Raw genomic sequence first — 23,342 nt, forward strand, 5'->3', positions numbered from 1 at the left:
AGAGAGTAGAGGGGAATGTTGGAGTGGCTGTCACCCATTTGCAAGCCTCTCAGCAGGGAGAAACCTCTCTTCCTCCTTCTAGTATATCCCAGCTCCTAATTAATAGCACTTTGAAGTCACCCTTCAGTCTTTTCCTTGTATATTCTGTGGGTGATTCATTCATCTACTGAACACTTTTTAAATCTCCTTCAGAGTGCCATATGGTAGTCTAGGCACATCCATAAATAAGACTGTCAATGTTCCTAGCCTCATGGCATTTACCATTCCTCATGGCAAGCTTTGTGTCTAATTTATAATGTCACCTTTCATAAAAATTATTTGCCCTATGAAATTATGGTATAGGTATAATGAAAAGGTTTCCTAGAGTTAATCATGCATTTACTTTTCCTGTATTCTCTTTAAAAGGTGGACTAGACTATTCTGTACAGATTTTTTTCTACCAATGTTTGACACTTGTCCTAGTTTGACCAGATCAAAATGGCAATGCTTTCTATGATACTCTTACAGTGAAAGCAGGTTCTGACTACCTTGGGTAAATAGGAAACCTATCTGGTGAGATATAGACTAATTTTATTGGATAAAAGTAGTGTATTTTATGGCCCTCGGAATGAAACTGACAGCTGACAAAGAAAGGGTTGAAGATTAGTGACATTGAATTAGGATGTAATTTCTGTAATCTTAAAATATATATTAAACATTTAAATGTCTTAAAAGTAGTCATTATAAAGTATCTCATGTCATGCAGAGAGTTTTTCCATTTATATTGTTTATAAATTAGGAGATTACTAGCTGTTCCTGCTTCCAATTACATAAAATTGCTAACTGTTGATTTTTAAAAATATTCTCAGGTAGAAGAAATATTTTCTCAAAAGTTTTAGCTTTCTAGTGCATAATATAGAAAATATGTATCACAGTCGATATGCGTACTCTGCTGAAGTTAGGCATGCTATTTACTTTTTCCATTGTGTAAAATTTTCAGATGAAAAGAGCTTCTTCATCAGTATTTGGAACACTCTGTCCAAGGAAAAACTGTCTTTCCTATGAGACAAGGGGTATTGCAGACTTTATCATTTCTGATGAGTTCTAATATATACTTTTAACAGTAATGTTCATTTCTATTCTATCAGTGCTAAATATGACTGAACAACCCACTTATGCAATTTTACATCCTTCTACAAGATGGATGAGCAATCTTGATGTATAAAGGATGCCAAAATGAAATAGAGAATTCTGGACAGAACAGAATAACCAAGGTACCACATACAATTACTAGGATCTGTCAGTTGTTCCCCATCATTTGTCACTCATTCTGTTACTAATTCTCATAGTTGAAATTGTGTGTCATGGGATAAATATGATGGAAAGTTACTTTCAGCTTTTCTTAAATAAAGAATCAATAAAACACAGAATTGACAGACATTGCTTGTCATTTTCACATTTTCAAGATGGAGGAAAATGTACTCTCCATCTCTTTTTTGAAAAGAAGTTTCCCTGTTAATAATACAGTATATCCTGGTTGAGTGGCTCATTTGGGTGGAACATCATCCCTATATCCCAGGGTTGTGGGCTTGATCTCCGGTCAGAGCACATACAAGAACCAACCTGTGAATGCAGGGATGAGTGGAGCAATGAGTCACTGTTTCTCTCTTTCTCTCGCTCTATAAAATTAATATATTTTTAAAATTAAAAAATAAAAAGGATACATACTGGAGAATAATTTCCAGTTCCTTAGAAAAAGGCTGTTTATCTGTTAAGATAAATGCACAGTTTCTAATGCTGAGTCATATGATTATTAATGCATTTTCTGTAATATATTTATTGTTTATTCGAACACAAACCCTGGCTGGTTTGGCTCAGTGGATTGAGTGTCGGCCTGCGAGCTAAGTGTCGCTGGTTCGATCTTCCAGTCAGGGCACATCAGAGAAGGAAAACTCTGACTCCAAAAAACCTCCGCTGCCTTGCGGCATACCTCTTCAGGGGAAAGGCTGAGGGAGTAAACCCTGACAGAAAATCCGGAGCCGGAGTCCCTAAGGCGGTTTGACGTTGTAGTCAACACCGGCAACTCCTGCGGCGCACCTGAAGCCAAGCTGTATTGACTCTGTCTTTCCCTTGGATCTTTCAGCTGCGAAGAGAGGGGGTGTCTGCTGCATGGGCAACAGCAGACCCTCCATATCACCCTGCCCAGGCTCTGTAGCTTCAGCTTCACTGGAGAGGACACTCCAGCATCATCGCAAGATGTCAATTCAACACGGGAGGAGACAGATACCGTGTCACTCCCAAGTCGGACTGCACAGCCATTCTCGGCGGTGCAGATAGACTCTTAAGAAGCTACACCATCGTCTCTCGAGACGGACGGCTGCCGACGACAATTCGAACACACCAAAGTATTAACATTAATTTAAAAGATTGTAAAAGGACTTCCAGCCAAGATGGAGGCTTAGACGGACATGCTCGGTCTCCCTCTACAACTAGAGAGGAATACAACTACTTCGAAACAAAAGATAACTAGAAATTCCAGAAAATAAAACTACACGGAAGCCCAACGTATGGAGTTATAAACCAGCAGCACCCTTTGGGCAGGTAGGAAGAGCGAAAGTGGGTGGTGCCGTTTGCGGTCGCACCAGGGACAGCGGCAGGGAGAACAGTCCCAGCGGCAGGGAGAACAATCCCGGCTACAGTCAAACCCCAGCAGCTTGCGACCCCAACGCTGGGGAAAGCAGCCACCACATCGCCTTGAATAGTGAAGCCCAGAGGGCGGGAGAACGGATCCCGGTCTCCTAGCAGAATAACTATGGGAATCCATCTTGGACCCCCGCCCCCACACAACGTGCCACAGGGCTGCGAAATAGGTTGCAGAACGGCACCGGTCGCTGGGTTGCTGGGTTGTGATGACAAAGCACCACAGCGTGGCAAAAAAGGTTGCAGAAGGGCGCCGGGTCGCTGGGTTGTGACGAGTACACAGGCACCGCCCCCTATAGCCCGCCCAAGAAAACAAAACGCATCTGTCAAAATGAGGCAGACAACTATAGAAATCCCGGTGTCACAGCTCACCAGGCAACAGATAGAGAACCTGACAGATGAACAAATAACAAACCTGTCAGAGGCTCGGTTCAGGGCCATTGTTATCAGGTGGCTTACAGAATTAACAAAAGATCTGGAAAAAGATGAGAAAGAATCGAAAAACACTCATACTGAAAGGAACAAAACTTCATATGAGACAGATGGTGAGAAAATAAAATCCAGAGTTCAAATCAACAAACCAGAACATAGAGAAGGAACAGACAGTCAGCCAGTGCAGAGAGAGGAAATGGGAAGCAAGGATGAGAGGATCAGAAACCTCTGGGACAGCTATAAAAGACCCAAGATAAGAATCATTGGTTTGCCAGAGGGCGAAGAAGATGAACTAGAAATTGAAAAATTAAGTGAAAATATAATAAAGCAGAACTTCCCTAACTTGGGGAAGGAAATAGACTTACAGGTCCAGGAAGCACAGAGAGTTCCAGAAAAACTGGACCCAGGGAGAACCACTCCAAGACACATTACAATCAAAATGTCAAAAGTTAAAGATAAAGAGAGAATCTTAAAAGCAGCAAGAGAGAAGAAAAGAATCATGTACAAAGGGGTCCCAATTAGACTATCAGCTGACTTCTCAAGAGAGACCCTGCAGGCAAGAAGGGACTGGCAAGAAATATTCAAAGTAATGAAAAGCAAAAACCTACAACCACGAATACTCTATCCAGTGAAATTGTCATTCAGAATAGAAGGGCAGAGAAAGTGTTTCCAGGACAAAACAAAACTGAAAGAGTTCATAAGATCCAAACCACTGTTATATGAGATGTTAAAGGGACTGGTTTAGAAAAAGGAGGATCAAAACTATGAAATCTAAAATGAAAACTGCATCACAAGAAACAACAGAAGCTAGGGAATTGAAACAAAGGCAAACTAAACAGGCAACGAGAGTGGAAAAGAACTATAGGTATGGGGAGCATATTGGGGGGAGGTCAGCAGGGAGGGGGAACGGGGAGAGGGAGGGAGATGATATAGGAATTAAGGATCATGGTAGGAGGGAATGGAATAGAGAGAGGTTGAGAAAAACTATATGCACAACTAATAGACATGGTCTAAAAGGGGGGGACAACTGGAGGGAGGGGGGCCACCGGGTGGAGGGGAGCAGAGGGAAGGGAAATTGGGACATCTGTAACATTATAATCAATAAAACACATTAAAAAAAATAAAAGATTGTAAAAGATATTTTGAGATAGTTATCATTAAAAGTTATTAAATTATTGTTTTTGAGAGTAACATTTATCTTGAGAACACTAGAAAGTTTTAAAATACAAACTAATTCTATTATTATTACAACATATGGTCTATTTCACAATATTAAGTAAACTTCCACTATATCTATTAAGTTGTAATAGATAAAACAGGGTAGGATTACCAGTGTGATACATACACACTCATGATGGAAATGAAGAGAAATCCCAGAGAATGATCTAGGAAGCATTTACATGGTACTTTCTAATGAAAATGGTGGAGGGATTGAGCAAAAATAGAAAAGGAAGGAAGGAAGGAAGGAAGGGAGAGAGAAAAGAAAGAAAAAAAAGAAAGAAAGAAAGAGAAAGAAAGAAAAGTGAGAAAGAAAGTGAGAAAGAAAGAAAGAAAGAAAGAAAGAAAGAAAGAAAGAAAGAAAGAAAGAAAGAAAGAAAGAAAGAACTCACTGACAGGAACTTGGGGGAGACTTGGGAGGGTGGGGGATGGTAGGGGATGGGTGGACATGGAAGAGGGTATGGAGGATGAATGGTAATGAAAAATACAACAATAATACAATAAAATAAATTAAAAAAAATTTTAAAGTGAAATTTCAAATGAGTAAAAATGATAGCTTTTTCAAAGTAAATTGTGTTAAGATCTGGAAGGCAATTTAGTTACATTTGAGAGAATTTAGTCCAGTGAATATTCTGGTATACTGATGTTAGAAATTTAAATTTCCAAAAGTATTTGTAGAGTTATACAACCATGTATTGAAGAAATTTTAAAATTTTACATTTTTCAATCTTTTATAATTACATCCTTTTTAAATCTAAGGTATCATGATGAGCATGCAAAAATAATTATGCACAACAATAATCATCTTGGCCATTTTCTTTTAACTATTTTTTATTTTTGCATTTTCCACCTTTCCTGGATTCAAAATAGATAAATTAAGTGGCACTTTGGAGAATGGCTAGTTATTTACAGATATCACACGAGCCATGTATCGTGTTTATGCTGATAAATATTTAGCAAAAACAAACAAAGGAGCCTTAATTGGTAGCATTGAAAGTTCAGTGTGTTGTAAATATTCCCACCATTGGTGGGTGTCAAGCTACTAACATGACATCATTGAAAGTAGAGATGGGAATACATGTGTACAGTTAGCCCTATCTATATGCCAGTTCCAGCACATCACTGGACCCATTTATTTTTTAAAAAACAGCACATCACAAGCTAAAGGAAATAATAATTTGTTTTTGCTAATTGAGTCTCTGTTCTTCATAGTTATTTTCTAAGTAGGATCTCTTTTTGCTGTTCATGTGATGAGAAACAGATCATTTTGCGCTAACACCTCATTTAGGCAAAGAGGATGCAGCTTCAGTTGTTAACTGGGGATATGAAGACAAAAATCTAATAAGAATTTTTAAAATACATTTTTCTGGTCTACTTTGTTGTGATTTTGCAGGGAAAACCTGAGAGTAGAGGGAAGCTGTTTTCACAAAGGCCTAATAATGGGGTTGAGGCCATCGAGGCATTGCCTTATTCTTTTTTCACTAATATTTCTTATAATTCTGGGCATTTTATTTAACATCACTGCATCTCAATTTTCACATCTCAAAAATAGAAGGAGATAATCAGCCCTCTACTAGCAATCAAAAGATGTCCATGAGGCAAGTGTGAGGTGTTAGTTGTGGAAGTACTCTGCTAAGCAGGAAAATTAGACAGACATAAAGAAGATTTATTATTTGACATTTTTGGTGGAGTCCTTTATAAAAGACCGGGAGGTGTCTTTATGATGCCAAAATTACTGGCCAAGTTTATAAAATGCAATTAATTAAATTAGTATCTATCTGTTATTTATTTTTTTGCTTGCTGTGTAGCTAATCAAGTAATTATGAAGTAATTTAGAAATAATTATACATATAAATTCTTAAGACATATGTCATAAGGAAATTTTTTAAAAAGGTAACTTTCTATTTTTCCCTTCTAATAATTAGATTGCATTGTTGTTCATTTATGCCACATACAAGGATTCTCTTCATTTCTTACCTTTATGTAATTTCTCCTTTTAGTTCTCCTTGCTGTTTCAGCCTTCTCCGTATATCTCAGAATATTGGTGTGCACAGGCTCAGACACAACTGTTTCTCTACTCACACACACTATCACCTGATCTCATATATTTATATGCCACCAAAAGTTATCAATATGCCGATTTTATTGTGTGTATTTGTGTATGTATTCATGTGAACATGTGTGCCTATGCAGATAATTCCTACTTTCAGTGGAAACCTTCCATTCAGCCAGTAAACTGGTCCTTTCCCTTGGGTATTCATTAATCCCACTTCAACATTAATAAGTCAAAATTTGGACACTTGATTCATATCTTCTGGAGTTCTTAATGTCATTAACGACTTTCCTTAATTTTTCACTGAACTTCAAGATGTGTTTCTGTATCAATTCCAATTTTGTTTTTGCATATTTGAAATATTTGGTAAGGTTTTCACCTGGGAATAATATCTAATTCTTAATTTTTGATCAATTTAAGTACAAACACTCATAAACTTAGCTGCCTGATAGCAATCACAATTTTCCACATGGGGTACACACAGCATGAAGACATTTTATTACTAGCTAACTCACAAAGATTGCAAGCATTGGCATATTCTCAATATGAAACCAAAATTTCAGAAGGTAGGTAGAGCATTAACCTACTGCCGTCATCCACCCTTGAACCAGCAGCTTGTTGATTTCCAAAATATCTAAGGCTGCCTCTCAATACCAAAGGCATAAATGCAATAACCATCACAAACTGTTATTGAATTACTAGGTCCTCACAGACATAGTTCACTGTAAAATTTTATTTCTTTCGGAATATTAACAATGTTGAGAGCAAGGAAATATGACATGTCATTCTTCTTGGTATAATGGTTGTCAACTGGTGAGTCTTTATTATATTTCAATCACAAAAGAGCAATTTAAAGCATAGGATATATGTTTTCTCTTTCAAAAACATATTAGAAGAAAACAAATAAGGATTAGGTTGTAAACTATTTTTTTTTTCATCCAAATGTAATGAAAACAGTGGGATGCTCTTTTATGCTAAATATGTCTAGTAAAGAACTGAAAGGATTGCTGAGCCAGAAACATAAATGGCTGTGATAGCACTGGAGTTGAGAACCTTTATTTACAGTCACTCAGTGTGAATGTGAGCTTCCATATGGTCAAAACCACGGCTTATGAGTCTGTGGAGAAGCTTAATATGTTATCCTGCTCTTCTCACACAAATTATATTCTGACAGTAGCCATTAGCCCTCTCATAGTTTTCTTTCTTTTATGATCCTTCCCAAACTCTTCTCCCCTTGACCTACAAAGAGATTCCCTCTCCCATCAAGCTAAGTTCAGCATGATCAGCTCTGAAGGGAAGGTCTTTTGTTTTCTACTGCAGAAAAGTAATGCTTTGCTAAAGCATTTCCTTCAGAATCATTTGGCTGTTTGAAATTTAGATACAGAAAAAAGGAACCAAGGCGCATACTTGGCTTTTATTAGAAGATTTTATTGCTTAGTTATGTTGGTGATGATGAATGATAATGGCTGTAGATATTTTTTCTCATATAACATGAAAATATAGTGTTTTCAATGTTCTGCTTTCACATTTGTTTCCTGCAATTCAAATGCTCACTTACTCATATAGCCTCTAGCTTGATACTCTTGCATTCCAAACAATAGATGACATAAACAGACATGGAATAAAATAAAAGCAGTGAGATACCACAGTGCTTTTAATCATTCCTTTATTAGCTCTGTCATTTATTCAATCAACACATTTCCAGAGGTTATGTCTATCATGTGTACTACTCCCAGCAGAAATGGAAACTTAAACTTGTATGAGCGTGCCTGGTGATCTGGTAAATAGATCTTCAAGTGGTTGCCTTGCATGAAAACTTACTTATTTTTGTAGAAGGTGAAAAGGAAGATTTTTGGGTGCTGACATCTGGTGACTGAGACTGGGATGGGGGTGGTTCAGCACAATGCAGGGTCCTCCCTTATCTTGCAGCATGAATTGGGACTGAGGTCTAAGGAGACAGAGATGAAGGGGAACTGTAAAAACGCTTGTTGTGTAGCCTGGTATTTGACCTTGAGAGATCAGCTGAAATCCTGTGTCTCCAGGGAAAGGGGAGACTGGGGGATTTGTCTTCTCTTCTATATACAATAGTTCATTGAGGTTGTTGTATCATGTGGAATTTCATGGGATTCTCAGTGATTAGAAAAGAGCCGGAGACCAGGAGCTCAGGGGTCTGTGAGGATGCCTGGCCCTCATTTAGTAATCAGCAGTTGCTCATCTAAGTAACAGCAAATTCCACTATCATCGCACATATGCATGACCACAGAACAGACATCCCTTGGGGATTCCCAGAAACATATACAAGGTAAGTGCAGGTCCTTTGAGATCTTGTGTGAGTAGGTGAAGATGAGAATAAGTTACAACTGTTAATTTAACTCACTTCTACCTGCAGAATACTGAATTCTAGGAAAGAAAGGTGTTACTTTCTAGGGATATTTTGAATATTAGGTGCTTAGTACAGAAATGAGGTACCTGCATAACATAAACCCAAAGTGCTCATATGCTAGAAGGGGAGTTATAAAAATAAAGAAATAATAATTACAACCTAGTGTGAGATGCTACAATAATTGAGAGAGAAAGAGAGAGAGATGGGAGCACAGGGGATAAATACACAATCTAGATAGGATAGAGTGAGTTTTGAAGATACAGAGAAAAAAATTGGAGGAAGCATAAAATGCACTACAATGCACTACAGCAAACAAATTAGCAAGACATTCTACAGTATATTCACGGATTAGCAAGAGCTTAGTTGTAGTTGAAGCAGGGGTTTCAGTTAGGGTATAAGCAATAGATCACATTTAGATGATTACAGAGAGACACTAATATAGAGAGAGATATAAGCAGACTGATAAAAGTTTGGAAGACAAGGAGAGTCCATTTCATGAAATAGAATGTGTCCTTCCCTGGTTTCAGATCCTACAGGCCAAGGACCACATTTGTCCTATTCACTGCTGTATTTCAAGCAGCAGCTTAATGACTGGTAAGTAGGAGAAACTAAAAAATTAGTTGTTTATTGAATAGATAAATGCAGAGCAATGTGGTCCAAGTTTATTACTTAGCGGAAGTCACCAGACTAGCAGATAGAGATATTTTGTGAAAGGAAGAAGTTATATAGAATTGTTTGGCTTTTATTGTTTTACTTTTAAGGTGATAGAATTAAACATATTTATATATTAGAGAGAAAGAATCAATAGAAAGAGAAAGGATAAATATTCAAAAGAGAAGACAGTTGTTGGCATAATTGCTTTAAGAGGAATGAAAAAATAGATCCTAAATGATAGGCGGTATTTGCTTTGGACAGAGGACATCATACTTCCTCTTCTGAGAGTAAAGGATGTAGGTGAAGGTGAGCCATGAGCTTATATTACTGGGGAGAAGAGATTGGGTAAAGATAGCTGTTAAAGAAAAAGAAAAAAGAAAAAACCTCCTGATGTCCTGTGTTTTCTCTATGAAGAAGATAAAGTAGTCTTCTCAGAAGTGCAGAAAAGGACAAAAAAAAAAAAAAAAAAAAAGCAGCAAAAGACCAACTTGATAAAATTAGCTTGATGGCTTGGTGGATGGGGAGAGGATGCTGAATGCTTTGGTTGAAATTGAAAATAAAATTAGTGTCAGCAATAATATGAATGTATTATTTCTACATATTTTACTTGTAAAGGGGTAAGTGGAAAAGAAGTTGGTCATTGTTTAAGGAGCATACATAAGAAGCAGAACAAGCTTTTTTTTTTTTTTAGAGCTATGTTGCATAGGTTTATATTAGACAGTGAATATTCTAATAGTGTAAAAAATATCTCTCTTGACATCACACATGAGTATGAATTTTAACCTCCCTGAGTTGATTCTTTCAAGTCTAATAATATTCTCAGTCAGGGCTTCTCTTCTTATTCTTTTTTTTAAAGTAGAATAAGTGTGTAAAACAAATGATGATGCTATTATGAGACATTGAGACATGTCTTATAATACCCACTATGACTTTGTGCCAAAGTCTGAATCAAGGTGGCTACATTTGGTACCACATGACACTGTCCCTTAGAGATTGGATGAGAAGCAGGTATCATACACAAGAGCAGCCTTCCAAAGGCTACTCATATTCTAAAACTTATATTTTACAACCTGGAACTACTAACAGAAAGGGTAAGTTAGGTTTGAGAACTGACACTCAAAAAGATTCTTTAAGAAAGTAGAAGATTGAAGTTTCATGACGAATCAAGCACAAATTTAACATGAGACAGAATAAAATATGAGTAAGAAAAAAAATCCAAGCAAAAGGTAAAACAGGATGAGATACTAGTGTGAACCATAGAGAATATGAACAAGACAACATGTAGCCCAGGAAAAATATGAAGCAAGTCTCTAGACTACAGTCATACTTCATTTGATTGCACTTTGCAGATATTATGTTTTTTACAAATTAAAGGTAAGACCCTCCACCAACAAAAATATGACTCGCTGAAGGCTCAGATCATGGTTAGCTTTTGTAATAGTAAAGTATTTTTTAATTAAGATATGTACATTGTATTTTTAGACATAATGCTACTGCATACTTAACAGACTGCAGTATTTTGTAACCATAACTTTCATATGCACTGTGAAACCAAAATATTTAGGTAATTCACTTTATCTAAGGTATGCCTATATGTCCCTAGCAGCATATTTCCATATTTATGAATATAATAAAGATTAAAGGCACAAAATATGGAAATAAGCTTCCTGGGTTTAAATCAAAGCTCTACTATTCACTAAACATATGATCATTGGAAAAGTAAAGATTTCTGGCCTCAGTATCATCATCCATAAGGTCTAGATAAAAATATAAAGATTAAGTTAATTGATAGAAAAGATTCTTGAGAAAGTTCTTAGTACAAAGCTTGTTATTATTATTTTAATATTCCTTATTTACCACCCATCAATTGTTTTATTTAGCAATGTCTCAAATTTAAGACACTAAAGAAAATAAACTGTATTTATATAATCACAATATCTGTGGAACTTCTATAAATAGAAAAGGGTGAGAAATTCTTGAAGATGTGACTCTTTGAATGATATTTATGCTCACACCAACATGACAATGTATAAAAACAGTATATTAACAGGAGCAAAGTCTATTCCACTTATTGGTAACTTTCTTCCCTTATCATCCATTCATCTGGGCATCTCTTCTGATCTCACTTATCTTATACTATATTCAGATGTTTACTTTCAGAATCTGGACACAGTTGCTTGGTCCATAGTTGGTAGGTTTAGAAAATCATTACCTTCTCTGGATTTTAGATAATGGAGAGTGAAATTAGATTTTCTTTAGGTAACTATAATTATAATACATAAACTCAGTATTGGAAACTATGTTTTGTTATGCAGACCAAAGAGCATAAAATATTACAGATTCTCAGAGAGAACCAACAATGAGAAATGGAGAAAATGTGTTGAGTCCCTAGGTGGAGTTGTTGTTGAAATCTGGGCATCACCCACACCCCCACTCCCATCTCCAGAAATTCTCAAGTGGCAATCCTAATGCCCAGTGTGACTGTGTTAGGAGGTGGGCATCTTTGAGAGGTGATTTGGTCAGGAAGGGTAGAATCTTCAGTAGGGTTACTGCTCTTATAAAAGGGATTTCTACAGAGCTCCCTATCCTCTTCTGTCCTGTGAAGATACAATGAGACCTCTTTGAGTTAGAAGAGGGCTCACACCCAACCATACCCACACTGTAACTTCTAGCTTAGAGAACTATGAGAAATACATTTCCATTGTTTATAAGCTACCCAATTCATGGTGTTTTGTTATAGCATCCCAAACATACTAAGATAAGGAGTTATATGTTCATTCAAACTAGTTTGTGTTTAGTTAGCTTTGTATATCTTCCAAAAGTGGCTCTAAACAGTCATGTAGGTTGTTTAAATTTTTTCAAATATATGAATTGCTAAAAGAAAAAAGTGACAGTAAAAACAGATGCGATATTGTTATATACTATGTGATTCTTGCAGAAAGAGTCAAGAAAAGTGAATACAGTTATTAGAAAAAGCCACTCTCCTAGAATAATCTGGCACCAGATGATTAAGACAGATAAACTCTACCCTTCTATGTTAGCAAGCTAATGAAAATCAAGAGGCATTTTTTAAGCTAGTAACTGTGTGTAGTGGGGAGTTTTAACCTAGTGATTCAAGTTCCAAAGTAATGCCTCTTGAAGACAGAATAGCCTACTTTTGACCACCAATAGAAAACATACCTAGTGTTTAACTTCAGATACCAATGATTGTCAGAGATAGTGATTGCATGCAAAGCACCATTAAAGGATAAAGAATAATGGTGGATCTATCAATTTATATTTTGGAATTATATTTTTCTTATGAATTGGAGAACTAAGTCTACAATGGTAGCACACCAATATTTAAGTTTTTATCCACTCAGTTAAAAAACAGGCTTGTTCTTTAACACTGGCCTTCAGTTTGTTTGGGGCAAAATTATAATGAGATGATTAATATAGTTATCAGATGCTGTTTTGCTCAATTACAAGTGCTTTCCACTATAATAAATGCTATAAAATATTCATATTCAGTGAATATAATCATTATTTATTTTGTTACATTAAAAAAGTGATAGTGTTCATTCATTTCCTCTTCAACATTTATTGACCTCTCTTTGGACAACACATACTGGTTATATGTGAGAAATACAAAGATGTGACTATAAAAATCATAGTTTCTGCCCTAAAAGAAAAACTCAGAAGGTAAGATTATTTCTCAAATAACCCTCACTCAGAAATTCACAGCCTGGAATAGCAACTAGGTACCATTGATAGAAATCTCCCTTTACCTCAGGGCATCTACCCCTACTGCATATATTCTTCCAAAGCAAAGTGAGTTGGGCTTTGCAAATCCAAACCACGTTTAAATATAGAAATTTAATGTTAACAGTATTGAGACATATAAGCATAATTTTAAAATATCTGTTAAGATGGCATCTAGGCTTCTATGTACAGTAATGAAATACATCATATGAGTTTTATCATAAACTGGCAGAGGATAAATATAAAAATGAAGTAAGGTAAGTCTGAGTTTGCTTAACTTGATCAGTCTTTAAAAAAAGTGAAATTGAAGTGTCTTGAAGACTTTGTCCTTTAATAGTAGATTGGTTTTTAAAAATTAGAAGCATATTTGCTAACAAAACAATTGTGTTCAGTGAGTTTCTCCTTTCTTATATTACCAATCCTAGGTTCTATCCCACTATATATGTTCATGAATATTGTTATGATCTGTCATTTGCCACATTTGCTCTGTTTCTCTATTTGACTTTGAAAAGAAAGTCTGCTATCAGCCTTCATCAATTCACTTAGTCATTGTTGTATTTAAGTACAAAAAAGCAAGAAATCCTACTGAGGAGGAAAATATTAAAAATAATGTGAATTCTTAGAACATTTCTAACATCTATATAATTTCACTCTAGAAATCCTAGTGATGCATAATGGAAAATGTACTTTAACCATGTAAAGATTTTACTTTCAAGCAATCAAGCACTTTCTTTGATTTAAATTAAATGAAAAGGAGAGAAAATTTGAACTCCATTACCTTCATTTCAAGGATGATAATAAAAATGTAAATTTGTATAATTCTTTACAATTTCCAAGGGTGACATTGGATGATGGAAGAGTTTGTGGCCATTTAGGGGAAACCGGGGAGAGTGATAGAATGTGACCTCCTCCAGATGCTGCAGCATGTGGGGACCAAACGCTGAGGGCAGAGAAGGGGAGGCCTGGGGAAATCTAGGGTTGCACCAGGAGAATGAGGAAGTCTGAGATGAAAGCGAGTCAGGTAGAAACCCAAGCAGGGTAAATTGCAAAAGTCAATATTTAAATACACTTGCAAATATAGCAACACGTGTAAAATAAGTGAAATGAAGGTAGAGACTTACAAGTTTTATCTATTTTTTAAAAGTCTTATTCATATAGCTACAGCTGCTGGCCACAAGTAGAAAAGTATTTCTAAAACAATTTTTCTTCTGACTCAAATGAAGATAAGAAATTTAAAGCTTTGGCAGTTAAATGATTTACTCAAAGCCATACATCAAATTAAATAAAGACTCATAGTTAATTCCTTTATCTATAAATACTATGTTCTCTACACTATAGTACAGTTACCCTCAAAAAGATTCTAAGTAATTAATTCATTCAGTATAAATGAGATAACCATTCATTTCTGCCAGTATAGAAAAGTTGCTGTGAAATTCAAGAATATTTCAAAAAATCTAAATATGTGGCATAATCATATAGTAAGAATGGAGCAGAAGAGCCCAAGCTGGCATTCAGATCAACCCTTTCTCTAAAATATACATTATTGAACAGTAGCATTTCTTAGTTTGCTCCTTGAGTTTACTTGCATTTTTCAAAATCATACAAAAAATTGGAAAGGCAATGATTTGAGGACAATTTCCAATGGTATTCACAAACTCTAATGTTGTAAACTATCTTAGGAAGATGAAAAAAGACCAGGGCATAAAATATTTTAAAATTCATTTGCCTTATTAATCGCCTAGTTTAGAGACAAAAATCCCATCAAAGAAAGTCATACTCTCAGATGGCAGGCACCTATTTCTTTGTATACTTTTTAAGATGGGAAGTATATGAACTGAACAAACACCCATTTGAAAACAAGTAGGGTGTGTCCTGGAGTGACTACCACACCCCTGCAGTTTGTGATCAGTATATAAATTAACATTCACCACATGGTTACTTAAACAGTTATGAATTATTTAGTTTTAATAAAATTTACGTTCTTAAAATGTTAGTAATCTCATTTTAGAAAGCAGACAAGTTCCAAAGGGAACTTGTGCAAATTAGCACACTGTGATTCACATGACAGGTTTTCTCAGCTTGAAGATAGATTATCAATTTATTAACAGCTGCTTTTTAAGTATAAAGTATATTTGATATTAGTACACTACAACTAAAAATTGTTTCTCAGATTCAGAAGTGTTTCAATATAAAACACTGTAAAATTTCTCCTTGTAGAATTAAGGAACAATGGAGTATAAGGTGGATTTCACATGTTTATCTCAAAGCAAATGAACAACAGAGACTTATAGCAGACACTGTTGCAGTTTTAGCTGCTCTACACCCACCACCCTCTTTTTTCTTGCTGTTCTATTTTTTCTTTTCTTCTTTTTTCCTTCTTTTCTTTCTTTCTCTTTCTTTCTTTCTTTCTTTCTTTCTTTCTTTCTTTCTTTCTTTCTTTCTCTCTCTCTCTTCCTTCCTTCCTTTCTTTCTTTCCTTTTTTTTTTTTTGCACATTTAAAAAAAAGACACATTTATTCAGCGTCATGATCAGACTATTACATTTAGCAATCAACAGCATGGGTGCTAAAAAAAGAAAAAAGGAGAAAAAAAACTATATTAAAAACCCTTTGTTGGAATGCTTTACACTTTCCACAGAACAGAAACTAAAATAACCTGTTATACAATTAGTCACAAATACAGTCCTTGAGTTTTTTGCCCATTCACTTGAGTATTGTCTAAAACATGTCTTCTTTGAAGCAGCTAGGCCTGCCACCACTGTGCTTGGCTGAGTTCACAAATCTGTTGTAACCTGTAGCTTCCCTGTCACTTCTCTGGCTCTCCTCTCCTGCTAAGCTTTGTTTCCTGGTAGTAATTAAAACCTTCTGCCACTGCCATAGCTACTGCTGCTGCTGGAACCGCCATAGCCACCTTGGTTTCGTGGTCTGGCAAAGTATTGGCCTCCACCGCCACAAGGGCCAGAGCTTCTGCCTCCAAAGTTTCCTCCTTTCATGGGTCCAAAATTTGAAGATTGATTGTTGTAATTGCCAAAATCATTGTAGCTTCCGCCACCTCCAGAATTACTTCCATCATTACCAAATCCATTATAGCCATCCCCACTGCCACCATATCCACCACCACCACGGCTACCACCAAAGCCACCTCGACCACTGAAGTTTCCTCCACGACCAAAGCTGTCATTCCCACCCAAACCACCTCCACGACCACCTCCGAAGTTTCCAGAACCACTTCGACCTCTTCGGCTGGATGAAGAACTAGCCATCTCTTGCTTAGATGGGGCTTTCCTCACTTCACAGTTGTGGCCATTTACAGTATGGTATTTCTGAATGACAATCTTGTCTACAGAGTCATGGTCATCAAAGGTAACAAAAGCGAAGCCTCTCTTTTTGCCACTGCCTCGGTCAGTCATGATTTCAATCACTTCAATTTTCCCATATTGTTCAAAATAATCTCTTAGGTGATGTTCCTCAGTGTCTTCTTTAATACCACCAACAAAAACCTTTTTCACAGTTAAGTGTGCACCAGGTCTTTGAGAATCTTCTCTTGAGACAGCCCTCTTTGGTTTCACAACTCTTCCATCCACCTTGTGTGGCCTAGCATTCATGGCTGCATCCACCTCCTCCACAGTGGTGTATGTGACAAACCCAAAGCCTCTGGAGCACTTGGTATTTGGATCTCTCATTACCACACAGTCTGTGAGCATTCCCCATTGCTCAAAATGGCTCCTCAGGCTCTCATCTGTTGTTTCAAAGCTCAAACTTCCAATAAAGAGCTTTCATACCTGCTCCAGCTCTTTGGGAGATTCTGATTTAGACATGACGACTTCAGGGCAGGAGACTTCAACGATGCTTACTCAGCGGCGTCCACTGGCAGAAAGTCTTTTTCCCTTTCTTCCTTCCTTCCTTCCTTCCTTCCTTCCTTCCTTCCTTCCTTCCTTCCTTCCTTCCTTCCTTCCTTTCTTCTGGATGGGACATACTCAGCCAGAAAACCCTATGTGCCACCTCCTTCTTCCTGCCCTAACATGGGATGTGATGCTGAATTTGGAGAAGCCACTTATAATGTGAGGCCAAAGACCAATATCTTAAAGTTGATAGATAAGAAAAACAACAGAGGGCTCTCTCTTTCTTCCTCAAGGATGCCTGGATGATCATGCTGCAGCTGCCTGCATTTCCCAATGGACAGTATTTTGTATGGGAAAGAACCCTGGGCACAGCCTAGGATCAGGCTGGCCTGGCAAAGGGTGCCAGGGTTATTCTTCTTTGGGTGTTCTAGAGGGAAGAGGCTCTGAGGTAGAAGCCTACCATTCTTCCGGAATTGTGTAGTTTTGTGTATTATGGTATTTTAGTTTATAAACTAACCCTATAGAAACTAACAGGGGAAAAACTAGGAGAACCCAGTTGTTAAGGAGTTTCGCCTTAACCGATAGGTTTAGGTGATTATGCATGTGGAAAACCATTTGAATAAAGACTTCTTTATCACTAAAAATAATAATGATAAAGAGAAAAGCAACAGAAGCCTGAGATATTGGGGATAGCATGGAGCCACTGAATCAGTGTGAAACGGCTCTCAAAATTCTTTATATAGTAGAATAAACCCTTAGTTGTTTAAGCTGATGTTAATTGGATCTGCTACCACTTCCAGCTCAAACTATTCCTAACTACACTACTCACTCTCAAGTTAACGTGACTAGAAAAGTGAAATGGGCATAGCATATTTATATTTGCATAAGTACATAGTGAAGTGGAAGTTTGACAAAATAAGAATTACCTTTAGAAACAATATAAGAATTTATTTCTGGATTTTGGAGAAAGCCAGAGAATAAAAGTTTTAGTATTCTAACATTATAGACATTCAAATTAAAGTATACTTGATTCTGAACAGCACAAGCTTGAACTACACAGGTCCAATTATCCATGGATTTTTTTCAAGAAGTACCTGCACTGTTTTTGATCTGTGGTTGGGAGTCTATGGGTCCGCAGGGCCAGCTGCATGCATTGAACGATGCCTTTTTATAAAGGGGATTTGAGCATCTGTGGATTATGGTACCTCCAGGGGATCCTGGAACCAATCTCCTCCTGATACCAAGGGACACCTTAATTTTGGGGGGAGTCAAAAATTTTCAATTTCACAGAGGGTCTGCAGCCCTAACTTTCACATTATTCATGGGCAACAGCATTTTAACTTTAGGAGAAATTTTGTGTCATTGGGTCTTTCAAAATCCCATAACTCCACACAGTTCCTCTTATACCTTTTCTCCAAAAAGAATTCTTTTCCTTGCACCAAAATGTGCATACTCTTTAGAAAAATCTTTAAACTCCTGTTTAAAATTATTTTGTAAAAAATGATATATTTCCAATTAGAAATTTTTTGAGAGGTTTTGTATTAGAAACATGTAAAATTTGTGTCTATTTAAACAAGTTCGCAACTGTGAATTAATTGGGGGGATAATGTTTCCTTAAAAGTAAATTGCGAAATTACCTTCTCTGTGTTAGAAAGAATTTCCAGAGAGATTTGCTTTCAGCTTAGAGGCCCAGTGGGGTAGCATTTCTTTTTTCTTTTGCCTGCCAATACTACAGAAAAGGAACAGAAGGACTAGAAGGAACAGGATGGCCCTTCCAGAGACCTTGAGTGGCACTAAGGCAAACAAGGGTCATCACTTTAATTATCTTTAATAACCTGAAGCATGGGGGGAGATCTCCTCCGGAGACAAAAGTTGCCAGTTGCTGAAAGGATATTAGTGAAAATTCTATTATGTCAAAAGTCTCACCGCATGATTTGAAGTTTTTATTAAGGGGTCCAGGAAGATAGAGGTTTCTGAATAACACGGGAGAGGCAATCAAAAAGGAGATAAAATGTAATGCATTTTCTTTTCAGCTAAAAGCAGGCTTCTTTTAATGGCACAGGCTTAGTGTGTTAAGGTAGCTTCATTAACGTACCATACGCGCACCCCTTTTAATGATAAAAGAGATATTGAAAGAGAATCGTTAATGAATGCCCAGGAAAGAATGAGTCTGCTTCACTTCACCCTACTCACCACACACTCCCTTAAAGGTTTCAAAGAGCTGCAAACAAATAATCCACCTTCTGAACCTTTAAACTCTCAATTCATAATCTTTCACTTGGCTGGTTTTAATAAAGGGTGGAATCCTTGATCCTGCACGCACATTGTAATTTTGAATTTTATCATCTGCTTTACCATCCAGAAATATGATTGATTAACCTAGTTATATGATATTCAAAATGGTGTTAACTCTAGATGTGTATGGGACTTTGGTCCTTTGGATTTTAGCAGTGCTATATGTTCCAAGGTGTCTGTTCTGCATATTGACTTGAATTTTCATTATTTTACTTGAATTTCAGTGTACATTTAAAATTTTATTTTTTAAAAAAGTTTTTTTGTAAAGCCAAATATAATTATTCTCTCTCAGCTGGTATCAATTAATGAATACACTGGATTGCAAGATATTTAGCATTGCAGGAAATTCTCATAATCTTCAACCAAAAAAAGAGCAGATAAATTCATTTTGGAGTTAAGCTGTCCACATGGACTACAAAACCTAGATCAGAGGTCCTTCTGCATGGACTGTGTCCATTTCTAGATTTTTCATGTTCTTTCCTTTTGGAAGAATTTCTCCTTCTGCAGGGAAAGCAATCATTTGTTAGTGCTTCTAGTTCACAGGAGTAAGCATATGATCCATTGTGGCCAAACTGTGTATTTTTGTTGGGTGGCAATATGAAACACATCTCTTGTTACTAAGATCTCAGGAGTTAAAGATGAAGGAAACCAGAACAACCTGGCTCAGCTATTCTGGCCCTTAGATAACTTTGATAATGAAATCAACAGAGAAAAACTGGGGCAACAAATGGAGGAAAAGGAACAGATCTCTGATGACATTGTTTGCTCTTCTGAATTAAGCCACACCTAGAACAAGTTTTATTTCTTAGAATTTGCAGTTATATTGACCAACACATATCTTCTTTTGCTTTAGCTAATTTGATTATGGTTTCTATAATATGCAACCAAAATTAGCATGACAAACACACTGCCTTCTCTCCAATTTGTAAGGTAGCTGTTAGACAAAATTTCCAATAATTAGGTAGCATGAACTATTTTGATACTGTATTTATCTAAAAGTCAGTAGTCAGTGGTGCATAAAGCTGGCTCCAATAAATTATTCATTTATTGATTCTGTACAAAGCAATAGAAAAGATTATATATATAATTTGGAAGAGTGATATGGGTTAGTACCAATGAATTAAATTATAGTTATGTGTTGATCACTTCTTTGTAAATTCTATGAAAGAATTATTTTTATAATATTTATTTTTGCTATATTTTTGTTATTAAGTAGTACTGTTTCTTTATATAACCAAGAGATGCATAATATATGGTTGTACTGAAAAGCTTGAACTTAAAACACATCAGGCAGGTACCTATAGTTAATCTAGTGATAAAATACAAACTTTTTAGTGTAATATAATATGATATACATTTATTCTTTAACAATTCAAACACTGAAAGAAGACATTTTACAGTTGAGCTTTCATGTCTATCTATTCTGGTGATATCAGATGATTTCTGAAGCACTGATTTCCAAGGAAGAGGTAATATATCCCAGGGAATGTTTAGAATTATATAATGGTTGCACAAAGAAAATGCAGTTTACTCTTAAACACAGGTTTGAACTACATAGGTCAACTTATACAAGGATTTTTTTTTTCAATAAACATACAATTACCCCTCTATATTTCTGAGTTTCTCATCTGTAGATTCAACCAACTGCAGATCCTAAACAACATTTTCAGTCTATGTTTGGTAATCTGCCAATATGCAGGGCTGACTGTATGTATTATTCTATGCCATTTTATATAAGTAAACTTGAACATTGCAAATTTTGGTATCCCCCAAGGTCCTGGAAACCATCCCCTATGGATACCAAGAGACACCAGCAGTTAAGTTTTGGGGAAGTCAAAAGTTATACGTGGATTTTCAACTGCTCTGGGGTGAGTGCCCCTAACCTTCACCTGGTTAAAGGGTTAATTGTATATGGCTTTGTATAGATTATATTTGTATTTATACTTTTGGGATGTATTTATATATGTATACTGCATATTTATATAAAATAAATATACTTAAAAAGTTATCTTGTAATATATCTCGTAATATCTTGTAAAAATATCTTAGGTAATATCATTTAAGTCATGATGTAGTAACAAACAACTCCAAAATATCAATTCATTAACACCATAATATAGTTGTATCCCTCTGGCTGAGGGCTTTGTTCCATCATTGCTCAGAGACCCAGGATGACAGTTTTCACTATTCTCTAGATGCACCAATGTCAACACAAGGCTTCCTCTATTGTGGAGGCCTATTATGGTAGTGACAGGAGAATTCTACAGGACTTTTCAGTACCTTCACTGATAACAGGGCCAGAACATATACTTACTCATATGCCTCACCCCCAAATAAATGAAAGCTGCATATTGGTGGGGACCAGTAATACTTTCTTCTGAGTATATTTATTATATATAAAATACCTCTGTGAAATACTATACAAATATAATATTTGAAAGATAAATATTTGGGTAAAAGTTTAAAAATTTTACTAATATTGTGTGTGATAATATTATTTGGAGATTGCTAAGCCACTGTCTCATAAGTTTTGTAATATATCACCTTGTGTTTTTTTTTCTTTGCCAATTTCCATTTGCCTCTATTATTGCTTCCAATTATTAGTCTTTTTCTGTGTTTTCTAATCTGCAGCCAAATCAATTTTTTCCTATTTCTTCTTCTTCTCAGCTTCTGTCATTATTATTGATAACTTGAAAATATAAACTGATAATTTTGTAGCAAGTCTTCTTAAGCATAAAACAAGACTGGAGTAAAATGAATGTTTTATGTGTTTGTGCTATGTCAGAAATTTATCAAAAGATAGTAAAAACACAGATAAAATCTAGATCTTGGGACATCAAGATAGTTAATGATAATAGCACCATTCACAGAACTGTAAATTCAGAGAAATTATTCTCTATGAGTTTTTGGTGATGGAATGATCCCCACTTGCCTGACAGTTTGATCTTTTCATTCTGCCACAGACACCAACTGACTTCACTCTTTTATTGGTGGAATTACATATTTGAATAGTCACCTCTTCAAGTTCTTCAAAAGAGAAAGACAAAAAACTTCAAGGGAACATTTTTTTCTACTAAATATTCTAAAGAAGATATAGATGCAATTACACTGCATATGTCATAGTAGAATTACTTTTAAAAGTTTCATTCGATATTTCTATTCATGAAGCCATCTCTTCAGTTCTGTAAATGGTATTTTTTCCCCCAGTCCTTCCTTCTGCCATGAAGTAGCAGATTTAACAGCTCCTAACACTTGCCTGTCAAAATTATCACCAGAAAATTTAAACACCTTTCTTGGAGAAGAAAATAAAGAAAAGAAAAACAAATAACAATTCACCTTATCAAAATAATGAGAAGACAAGCCACAGAATGAAAGAAAATATTTGGAAAAACAAAAAACAACATTACATCTGTTAAAGAACTCTTATCCAACATACATAAACAAATCTTAAAATTCAACAATAAGAAAACATAATCTCATTACAATGGGCCAAAAACCTGAGTAGATACGTCATCTAAGGAGTTATACAGATGGCAATGAAGAATACAAAAAGGTGTTCTGCATAATATGGCATCAGGTAAGTGCAAATTAAAACAACAAGGAGATATCGTCGTCGGCAGCCGTCCATCTCGAGAGACGATGGTGTAGCTTCTTAAGAGTCTATCTGCACCGCCGAGAATGGCTGTGCAGTCCGACTCGGGGGTGACATCGTATCTGTCTCCTCCCGTGTTGAATCAACATCTTGCGATGACGCTGAAGCTACAGAGCCTGGGCAGGGTGATATGGAGGGTCTGCTGTTGCCCATGCAGCAGACCCCCCCCTCTCTTCACAGCTGAAGGGTCCAAGGGAAAGACGGAGTCAATACAGCTTGGCTTCAGGTGCGCCGCAGGAGTTGCCGGTGTTGACTACAACGTCAAACCGCCTTAGGGACTCCGGCTCCGGATTTTCTGTCAGGGTTTACTCCCTCAGCCTTTCCCCTGAAGAGGTATGCCGCAAGGCAGCGGAGGTTTTTTGGAGTCAGAGTTTTCCTTCTCTGATGTGCCCTGA

The 23,342-nt window shown here is 36.3% G+C and overlaps 2 protein-coding genes across 2 annotated transcripts in view; both read right to left on the bottom strand.

Moving 5' to 3' along the window:
• The window catches only part of LRRTM4 (leucine rich repeat transmembrane neuronal 4), an 805,389-nt gene that overhangs the window by 233,375 nt on the left and 548,672 nt on the right, over positions 1 to 23,342 (bottom strand). The window lies entirely within an intron of this gene.
• LOC150006286 (heterogeneous nuclear ribonucleoprotein A1-like) lies at positions 15,913 to 16,856 on the bottom strand. The gene has a single exon (XM_090280306.1). It carries the CDS (start codon positions 16,839 to 16,841, stop codon positions 16,014 to 16,016), a length of 828 nt encoding a protein of 275 aa, XP_090136432.1. The 5' UTR covers positions 16,842 to 16,856; the 3' UTR covers positions 15,913 to 16,013.

This window comes from Furipterus horrens, unplaced genomic scaffold, assembly GCF_987537825.1.
Source record: "Furipterus horrens unplaced genomic scaffold, mFurHor1.1.pri manual_scaffold_6, whole genome shotgun sequence".
NCBI classification, from domain to species: Eukaryota; Metazoa; Chordata; class Mammalia; order Chiroptera; family Furipteridae; genus Furipterus; species Furipterus horrens.

Coding starts and splice junctions, on each gene's coding strand:
- LOC150006286 (XM_090280306.1), bottom strand. CDS start 16,841: ATGAGAGATCCAAATACCAAGTGCTCCAGAGGCTTTGGGTTTGTCACA.